At 25.8% G+C, this 11549-nt stretch overlaps 1 protein-coding gene and 1 pseudogene across 1 annotated transcript; both read left to right on the forward strand.

The window, feature by feature from the left end:
* The first annotated feature begins 7873 nt into the window (after positions 1-7873).
* Positions 7874-9391, forward strand: LOC112593933 (annotated as a pseudogene).
* A 312-nt stretch (positions 9392-9703) lies between these two features.
* LOC112593935 lies at positions 9704-11178 on the forward strand. The gene is made up of 4 exons (XM_025338527.1): positions 9704-9945; positions 10010-10167; positions 10268-10564; positions 10639-11178. Exons 1-4 carry the CDS (start codon positions 9770-9772, stop codon positions 10803-10805), a joined length of 798 nt encoding a protein of 265 aa, XP_025194312.1. The 5' UTR covers positions 9704-9769; the 3' UTR covers positions 10806-11178.
* The last annotated feature ends 371 nt before the right edge of the window (positions 11179-11549 follow it).

The following is an 11549-nucleotide window of genomic DNA, read 5'->3' on the forward strand; positions in this document are numbered from 1 at the left end:
CCGCCCTAGGCTCTAGCCTCATAGCCTGCCCCTAAATACGCTACTGCTTCTAGTAGTCCAATTTTAAATTTGAATACTAATTTGAATTTGTTAGTTTCTTTTCTATGATTTGTAGGAAGAACTTTTTAATTTTTTTGTATTGTTATCATCTAAAAGAACAAGTTAATTTTGAGAAAGTAAGTGAAGTTATTTGGAACTGTACTAAGTAAACTCTCCAAAATTTCCAAAATCTGTTTCCTACAAATCATAAAAAAAAGGCTGACGAATTCAAATAATTTTTAAAAATTGAAATTGGATTACTAGAAGTATGTTAATTTTTCGCCAGCTTATTAGCATTATTCATTGTCGCAAGTATACAAAAATATTTTTGAAAGTGTACAAGTTGACTTGTGCATGCGCGTACGTGTGCTATGGAATATAGTCGGTCCCGTTCGCACGCATCCGGGCGATAAGAAATGTATTGTTATAGAGTTTGAATTTCTTTGAAATTTTAATTTTATATTTTCCATATTTAATAATTGCATTGCATTGATTATAAATATTAAATACTAGTCATTAAAATCAATGATAATAGTAACTAGTAAATATACTATTAGTAATCAGTTTATTCAGTTTATAGTTTGTATTCGTTATATGCAATTACAAATAATAATAAATTATAAAAATGCGTGATTGGCGATTTAGTAAAAAAACACGTCCAAAAGTATCTGCGCCACGGAAAAAATTAAGGTATAATTTAAAAAATTTACATTCTAAAAATACTAGAATCTTAGAGAACAACGATATTCAGATAAGTATCTATAAGTTATTTTGTATAATAAATTATAAATAATACTTTTTTATGTTATAGAATTAGTAATATAGGTAGTATTATTAATTACTACTATTATAATGTATTATTCATTGATTTTTGCAATAGATTTTAGATCATTCTAATATATTAAATGAAAATGATGGAATTGATAGCAGGTACCTAATTTATAATTATTCGATCATAATTATTAATTTTTAATATTTCTATTATTATTTAGAAAATACGGATGATGCAGTCGATGCAGATATGTCACATATAAATAGTAATATATTTCATTCTACGTACAGATTAGTAGTATCAGATAAACATGATAAAAACGCAGAAGAGTAAGTTATTTATGTTTATTAGAATATTTTAGATTCTGAACGGAGTGATGAATGTATTGATTTTACAATGATGCGTGTTTTTTTTTTTTTTTGTGTGTCTTTGTACAGCATAAATAGTCGAAATAATGCTTCAATTTCAAACTTCGGGGGTGGTTTCCGATGGCAAAGTGAATATTCTTGATGCATTATCGAGGTAAAAAGTAAACATTTTCCAATAGTTTTCAAAATATTCGAGAAAAACAAAAAAAAAATGACGGAAAAACGGGAATTTTTAAGCAAAACCAGTTTTCGACCAAATCGATTTTTTTATATGGTTGTAATTCAAAAACTAATCACAATAAATATTTAAAATTTTGACCAAATATTTATGTTAGTGTTATCTATACATAGTTTAATTTTCAAAAAATGTTGACTTTTTTTGAGTTATTTATAGACCACAGAAATTATCGATTTGTATGAGAATTTTTTTTTGAACTGTCGATAAAAAAATGTTGGATGACCAAAAAATTTTGAAAATTTAATACAAGGTTCCATATGAGTTGTCCTTGTTGTATCTAAAAAAAAATTAAAAATCGTTAGTCACAATTTTTTTTATAAACGTTTATAGTTCAAATATTTACGAAATCTATCGAAAACGCGAAAATTTGTAAGTAATTTTGAAGTTGAAAAATCATAAAATTTTTTGTGTTTTTAACTAAGGATTAAAAATACTACACTATGTTTTCTCTAAGTTTTCCTTCAAGTAGCTATAGCAAAAACACAAAGCATCATTATAGGAAAAATTTTAAGTGCGTTTGAATTTTAAATTTTTACGAAATAGCCTAACGATAATGATTTATCCTCAAACGATTTTAAATATTGGTTAATATTCAAAAAGTATAAGTTGTAGATACTTGAAAATTTTACCAGTCATTTAGATTGGAATTTTCTTTACATGATTTAATTTTCAAAATATTTTGACTTTTTTTGAAGTGTCAATAAAATTTTTTTGGCACAATCAAAATACTTGAATATTTAATACAAAGTTTCTCATAAGTTATTCTTATAGTGATCAAAAAATTTTAAGAATACATGGCACAATTTTTTTTTATTAGCATTTGAATTTCAAATATATTGACAAAAATTCGTCAAAACCATGAATATTTGCAAACTATTTTGTAGGTATAATTCATAAAAATGTTTGTATAAGTAGCTAAGAGTTGAAAATTTAATACAAGATTTTCCATAAATTTAGCTTACAATAATTATAAAAGAATTAAATGTTGGTGTATTCAAGCGATTAAAACATAAACCACAGAAATTTAAAAATTTTAAATTTTCACATTGATTATACTACAGATTATAATATATATAATAATCCTACAGTAAAATAATAAAATGTATTTATCTATATGTATTATACAAGATGATTATTGTGGTTACGAAATGTTTTCATAGATATTAGAGAATATCTATGAATGTTGATAAATCATCTCCGTTCAGAATCGTTTTTCGTATACAATGATACATTGCATTATATACATTGCATTCAAATTTAATCTATCCTAGTCCGAGGTTCACCCCACCCCCTAATGTACAGCAGATCGGTACCCACTTTTCCGCTTTTTTTATTAGCCTTTATAAAAATTTAGCTCAACAATTAAAGTAAAAATAGAATATTTATTATAATATTTTTTTAAATAGATATATATTACAAGGCAGAAGGATAGTTGATATAGCATATTTATTCAAGGCAATTCAAAGTATACGACACAATAAGTTTGACTGTACATTTTCTAACTTGCAAATCATAAATGAAAAAAAAAAATGGATTTCTTAGCACATTTGTTTTTAAATGTAACATGTGTGTTGCGATAGAAAATATTTATTCAGAAGATCCCGAACGAAAAGGATTCAATATAAATACAGCGGTTACTTCTGCCATATTAAACACGGGACAAGGATATTCCAAATTGGAAGAGTTTTGTGGTATACTTGATATGTAATGTATGTCATTTCCTACTTATCAAAATATTCATGAGGAAGTTAGTCAAAATATATTCAGTGTAAGTTTAGAAGAGATGAAAAAAGCTGGACAAGAGGAATCAAAAATTGCAATTGAAAACGGAGACGTAGATGAACAAGGTCGTCCTTATATAATTGTAATTGCAGATGGGACGTGGTCAAAAAGATCATATAAAAGCAATTATAATGCTTTATCTGGTGTCGCTTCTATATTTGGATGGAATACAAAAAAATGTTTATTTGTTGGCATTAAAAATAAATATTGCATTATTTGTCATCGTGCTTCCCAACAAAATGAGCCACCCAAGTCTCACGTGTGCTATAAAAATTGGAATAGTACCTCTACTTCTATGGAATCAAGTATAATAGTTGAAGGCTTCAAGGAGAGTATTCCAATGCACAACATAATACGAGTATATGACAAGTTAATCGGAGATGGTGACAGTAGTGTGATGAAGAACTTGAATTTAACTAAACCATATGGACCGGATTTGAATATTAAAAAAATAGAGGGTACAAATCATTTGCTCAGAAATTATATAAACCGACTTCGTGAAATAGCTGGTCGACGCAAGTGTACAAATGGGAATATTGTTCCAGGTGTTCAAAGAACTTTTTTAAAAAATAATTTACTTCGTCTTCGATATCCCACACAGCAATTTGAAAATATATACATTTTCACAATATTTGAAAAAGGTTTTACTGCCAATATTTGTTTCAAAATATTTATACAATATTTTGAAAATATTGTATACCAAATATTATAAATTAGTGTTCCATTCAATGTTTTTAAAATATTTTATCTACAAATATCTATACTCAAATATATTCAAAACATTTTGAAAATATTGTATACCAAATATTATAAATTAGTGTTTCATTCAATGTTTTTAAAATATTTTATCTACAAATATCTATACTTAAATATATTCAAAACATTTTGAAAATATTATATACTAAATATTATAAATTAGTGTTATTAGGTATAACTACTATAATATAGTATAATATTATCATCAATAATAATATAAAACTGAGCTGTTTCCTCATCATCTCTTTAAGCAAGCTTGTTATGAGACAGATATACTTAAGACTTCATTAGATATTAGTAATAATACAACTGTATATTATAGAATATGTATAAGTAAAAATAATTATTAACATAACATTTTTAAAATGTAAGAAAAAAAAGTGAAAAATGATTACAACAGTGCCTACCTAGCTATAGTACTAAATTATTTTAGTAATAATAATAATTATGATTTTATGAACACAAACAAAACATTTAACATTACCTATTTTATTGATATTAAAATGACTCTTTCTCTCGAGCAAATTATATTTTTTTATACTTTTTCTGCTATAGCTTTGCATTGATATAATAGTTTTGATAAACTGTATGTCTGTATAGAACTACATTTGGAATCCTTAAGAATATTTTCCCTTCTACCTTTAGGAATAATACTTACAAGCACTCACTAATAACCCGGACATTCAAATCAGAATATGTATTTAGCTGATAATTTATAATGAATAAGAATACCTGAGTACTCAAAAAATTGTCTTATGTAAAATATTCCTAGGACATCAAAATTGCAAAGTATTCTTTTTGTCATAGCCTTATTTTAAGGCAATTTTTATTAGTATTCTAGTTATTCTAGTAATTCTATGCATTATAGCATGTTCAATTGTTCCTTATAGTAATGTATATTCTTACTCTATATGGTATATGGTCAGGTATTTAAACCAGTTTGAGAAATTATTTTCTTCCAATAACTTTTGTAATTTTATTATTAATATAATAATTATATGTCATGTGAAACCGAGTCAAAGGCTTTTGCGATGTCAATAAAAATAGTCAGACATTTATCACCCTGGTCAAGCGCACCATAAATATAACTTGCAGCAAGTGAAGTATAATAAATTATGCATCATTAATCATTATAGTGTTTTCTCCAAAACCAAATTGGTTACTATATTAATACAATTTTGCGAAATTATAACATATTATACTAGTTGCAGCAGCTTTTTACCAAGTATCTCAAATATTTTGCAAATATTTGATATTAAAGCTATAAGGCGATAATTTGAAATATTAGTATTTAGTATAGCATTACCTGCTTTAAGAATACGAACAACTACAGATTGCTTATATTATATCTTTGGAAAAATGCCTATTTTAAAACTTAAATTAAATAGATATGTAAGAGATTTAATAATATAGATACAATTATTTTAAGTAACTTATTACAAGTTACCATATCAAAGCCGAGAGATTAACTAGGTATTTTTTAGTATTAAAATTGATTCATGGATTTTGGTCTGAAAATTCGTTAAATATATTATCATTAGAATACGAATTACAGTTTTTAAGTTTATTAATATAATCATTAGTTATCATTGTTATTAGAATATTTTACATTTATTTCTAATATTCTAATAGATATATATAGCTATTAACTATATCTATCTAGCTGAGCTGTTAGCGCCGACCTCTGTGAAAAAAATATTAAAAATATTTGCACATATTAAGACTGGTTCAACTATAAGTAAAAATTAAACATCTAAATATTTTCCTACAGGTTACTGGTTAGGTTCCTCAATTTCTAATAATATAAATTATAGATATACGAAATACTAATAGTATACGTCTTGTATACTTAGATGGGTAATTCCAAAGTCAAACTTGTTTATCGGTGAATCCGACGCGACCTCACCCCCGCTGACCTATTTATGCCGATAACAACAACGACCGTCTGACACACGACTGACGATCATTATAACCGCGAAGGCGCGAACGTTAAACGTTTATAAGTTTATAACACGCATTATTATTTATTATTTATTTCGACCATAGATGCGAAAGACTATTTTTTTATAGTGACTACTACTAAACTGATGAATAGTTATTTTGCGTAATACTGACAATACTATTATTTTTCTCTGTACAACACCGTAAGTCTGTAACGGTAACGGCATACCATATTTTATTTTTTGTAATTACAATTTATTGTTGTTTTTGGAATTACAATCATAGTACGAATTTACAATCCTAAACACTTATAAATAAAGCAAAGCATACGTGGTTTCTGAAGTTTCGTTGGAACAATTGTATATCACTATAAGGTAAGAATTTCGTATTTATCTTATAGCTATTGTAATTACCTTATATTAGAATATATTATATTTAAATATACTTATTATTATTTATTACGTATATTAGTTGCTTATTAATACCTACAGCTATATATTATTAATTATTATATTATATCAATAATAATATAATATGTACAATGTACTTCTATTATATTATTATAGTTAACTATAGGCTACATTTGTAATTTTCTATGTGCGTGTTTATTTTGTCTTAATATAATAAGTTATTCAGTATATATCGACGATCCCAAAGAAGAGTGTCGTAACTCACTTTTTACAAATGTTCAGGAGAAATAATATAAATATTCGAAAATATATTCTAATTTTAGATTTCAAAAATTATAGATTTTAAAAATATTTTTTTAATCATTCGGATCTTTGTTAAAATCCACTAATTTCATTTTCAGGTAACTCTTTTTGATGGCCAGTAGGTATAGTTAATACTGTTACTATGCCTATGTATCACATTTCTGTAATTATATAAGTTATTGTTAATATTTAAGTGTTTGTGTTTAATGTTCTAATGAAATTATTAAGATTAATAATTTCATACCTACTATTAATATTATTTTCTTATTATATTTTTATATTTCACTTTTTTTTTAATGAATTGCATCAAAAAGTTATTTCTAGTGGCCTAGTGCTTCTTAATAACAATAGCTAGGAAACTAGTTATTTTAAAATATACTTGGTAGGTATTCTTGTACCTATGCATTTTATTTTATTTGAATAATACCAAAACAATTTAAAACATGTCCAATATTGTTAGGTTAAATTATTTCATTTTAAAATTAGTTATTTACTTATTTAGCTAAATATTTCGAGGAGAATGTACAATTAAATATATTGTGGCAATTTTAAACTACATTGTTTAAATTAGGTAGATCCATCATTATAATATAATATGTATTTATACTATTTTATTATATTATTTTATTACATCAGTAATAATAGCTTTACATAAATTTAAAATTGTTTAATTAAATTTTATTATATTCCTTAATTGTATTTTATTTATTATGTAAGTTATTTTATACACGCAATACTAACTTATTCATTCATAAAAATACGCCTATAGGTACTCAGGTATTTAATATTTTTTGTTCTAAGTAATTTTTATCTTTCATAGTTTAAAATGATCAAGACTCCTGGTTACAGAACTAAACGTAGGAAAATTCAAAATGAATTAATGGCTTTAGGTGATTGGACTAACAGTCCATGTGAAGATGAATTATTTACACCTAATTCTGATACAGTATTACCTGTTGTATTACCTCAATTAAAAAGCCCATTGAATTTTAGCTTGGATAACAGTTTGGAGCAATTTATTCAATTTGTTCCTGAAAATTGTATTACTGACAAAAACCCTGTACTTCAAACTGTTACGACGTCTGATTCTATTAAACTAAAACAATCCAATTCAAATAGTAATAGTTATGAAGAAAATGTGATACAGTCTTTACAAGAGTGGGCCATCCAATGTAATGTTCATCAAAATACAGTTACTAAACTTTTAAAAATATTAAAACATAAAGCTAATTTATCATTCTTACCCGAAACCTGCTGAACACTACTTCATACTGAGTCGAGAAAATTAAGTGGTATACGAGAAGTGAATCCTGGTGTTTATTATCATTTTGGGTTATTTAATGGTATAATTAAGTATTCCTCTATAATTCTTAATGATGAATGCATAAAGATTGCTGTTGGAGTTGACGGGCTACCAATATCAAAAAGTAGTTCCGGTCAATTTTGGCCGATTTTGGCTTATATTGTTCCTTATCGTAATTATGTTTTCCCCATAGGAATATATTATGGTAATGAGAAGCCTCAAGATAGTAATGAATATCTTAAAGATTTTATTTCAGAAGTTATAGACTTAACAAATAATGGAATTATCATAAATAATGAAAAAAAAAAAATAATGATTGAAGTTATGTGTTGTGACGCTCCAGCTAAATCATTTTTATCAAGAGTTAAGGGGCATTCGGGCTTTTCCTCCTGTACTAGATGTTCACACGAGGGAGAATATATAAACAACCGTGTTTGTTTTCCATTTATTGAAACTGGTAATGAAATGAGAACTCATGAAGATTACTTACTTATGAGGAATGAAGAACATCATATTTCTTCTACAATATCATGTTTGGCTCTTATCCCCAATGTTGATGTAGTCAATTTATTTTGTCTAGACTATATGCACTTGGTATGTCTTGGTGTAATGAAAAAATTAATAAACATTTAGTTACAAAAAGGTCCTTTACATGTTCGTTTATCTAGTCATAAATCAAAACAGATTACTATTTCTCTCCTTAAAATTAGAAATTGCATTACTAATGATTTTGCACGAAAACCCAGAGGAATAGATGAAGTTAACCGATTTAAAGCAACTGAATTTCGTCAACTTCTTTTATATACTGGACCTATAGTGTTTAAAAATATTTTATCAAAAGACTGCTACCAACATTTTTTAACATTAAGTATTTCCATGAGAATACTTTTGAGTTCAGATCATGCTAAATATTCAGATTATGCTCATCAATTATTAAAATATTTTGTCAAAACTTTTCAACAAATTTATGGTTGCCATTATATATCACACAATGTACATGGGTTGTTACATTTAGTAGAAGATTATACAAGACATGGACCTCTTGATAATTGTAGCGCTTTTCCCTTCGAAAATTATATGAAAGAATTAAAAAAAATGCTCAGAAAAAATGAAAAACCATTACAACAAGTAGTTAGACGGTATAAAGAACAACAAAATGTTAGTACAATAATACAGTTAAAAGAAAATGATAAACTTAAGCTTAAAGTTAAAGAGCCTGATTGTTTTGTTTTAACATACAATAATGGAACTATTGTTAAAATTATCAATTTTCTACCAGATAATGAAATGTTTGTTGGCCATGCCTTTAAAAGTAAAGAAGATATGTTTATTAAACCATTGAAATCATCCAAACTTGATATATTTGTTGTCAAAAATCTTTCAGTAAATACAAGTGAATGGAAAATATCGGATGTTAAAAAAAAAATGATTGTATTTAATCTGGATAACATATTTACTGCTGTACCAATAATAAGATAAAAATATTCTATAGTATAATTATTAATGAATTAACATAATATTATTATAGTTATGTAAATATTATTTTTTTCTATTCAAATTAAATTTAGGATTAGCAGTAGGTTTTCATGTTACTGAATTAATAATGAATTAAACCTAATTTTTATAATGTTTGTACATACATGTTTTATTATTACGGTATAATATTTGTTATAAGATAGATTTTTATCCAGTATAATATAGTTTAAATAAGTTATATATTATGTATTATTTGTTAGTTTGTAATATTTTATTGTGATATTCAGAACTTCAATATTATTAATAGAGGTTTGGATTAACATAATACACTTTAATATGTATATGGAATAATAAAATAGTTAATTTTTTTAATTTTATAGTATGTGGATTGTTGTATTATTTAAAGACGATAGCACATTAGCTGCAGTACCAGAATTTTGGTTCATAAATGGCTACTGTGCATGGCCAAACAAATGTAGTACCAAGTATATTGAACGTCGAAAACAACCAAATGAATTGGAATTCAAGCAATATAAGGCCAAGATTTTGTTTAAAAAATATAGGTATTTTTTATTTTAATTTCCTAGATATCCATGTCATAACTAATAAAAAAAATATTATTATAGGTACTTATTTAGAAGCTAGAAAATTAGCAGAAGAAAATTCAGAAGCGTCATCTCTTGATAATGTATATGAAGATACTCGAAAAAAAAAATTTAAAAATTCTAAAAAATTAAGGAATGATCAAATTTCTAGTCCACCTACTCTTCAATCTGATGGTAAGTAATAATTTACAATAATCAAAATGAATTTATAATATTTCTATTCAGTAGATCTAGACCTATAATTAAGAATAATTAATACTATTATGTAACGCAGAATCTATGAATGAAAACGAAGATGACTCTGACTTTGACAAGACATTTAAGCCACTTAATATTCAATCTCCAAATAGCTCAACTTCTAGTCCGACTCTTATTTCAAACACAGAAATAGAAACTTATAATGTGGACAATTCATCAAAATATAAAAAAATTAAATTGAATCCTAGTAGTTCTTCAAAATCTAGCTTTACTGAATCATCATCACAGTCAAAGCAACAAATAGGATTAATGCCTCGTGGAAACCCAGAAGTATCAATAATTAATCATGAAATTAATAATGATCAATTGCAAAGTAATAATTTGTTATTTCTTACTTTTAAAGTTTCAAACAATTTTAATATCTATTAATTTCAATTAATGTTTCAGCATTTATGAAATTTACTTCACGAGCATTAACTAATATGAAATATGAAAATGAAGGGATTCAAAAACGTTTGGATATTATAACTACTTTGATTGAAAAAGTTGATGAAAAAATAGACAGTTCTCTTTCATTTTCAACAAACAATATATTGAACACTACTGCAGATTAACCTCTTGACATACGGAACGATATGTACTTTCAACAAGATGGTTGCCCAGCTCATAATGCTAAGATTGTAAAATCATTCTTAAATGACACATTTGGTAAAAAATGGATTGGAACAGTTGGTCTAATTTCCTGGCCTCCAAGGTCTCCAGATTTAACATGCCCAGACTTTTTCTTATGGGGTTATCTTAAAGATAAAGTGTATAAAACTGAATCTGTAGACATCAATGACATGAAAGAAAAAATAAAATCTGCATGTTTTAAATTGTCAAAAGAAACATTAAAAAATGCCACTGGACGAAAGTTAATGGAACGTTTCGAAAACTGTGTACTAGAAGCTGGACATCAATTTGAACACCTAATGCAATAGGTGTCTTTTAGTAAGATGCTTTAGTGATATGGTTTAACTTATAGATAATACACAATAAATAATTTAACGAGTACATTTTATTTAATTAATCATACATAAAGATCTTCATACCTACTTCTATAATCGAATAATTGGAATATAATCTTGTTGCGGTTGTGATTATTTGGTATTCATTGTAATATGTAATCTAATTTGATTGAACTGGATATAACAGAGATATAACTTTATTTCAATTATTCCTTCAATATTCTTTCTAAATGATAAACATAATATGTTTAAGCTTTTACAACTTTCATAAAAAAAATAAAAAAAACATTTCAATTAGGTACCTACCATAAATTAATTTTTAAATTATAAAGACTAGATTCTTGTGCAAAT

The sequence above is a fragment of the Melanaphis sacchari genome, unplaced genomic scaffold (assembly GCF_002803265.2).
Source record: "Melanaphis sacchari strain LSU unplaced genomic scaffold, SCAv2.0 Contig214_pilon_pilon, whole genome shotgun sequence".
NCBI classification, from domain to species: Eukaryota; Metazoa; Arthropoda; class Insecta; order Hemiptera; family Aphididae; genus Melanaphis; species Melanaphis sacchari.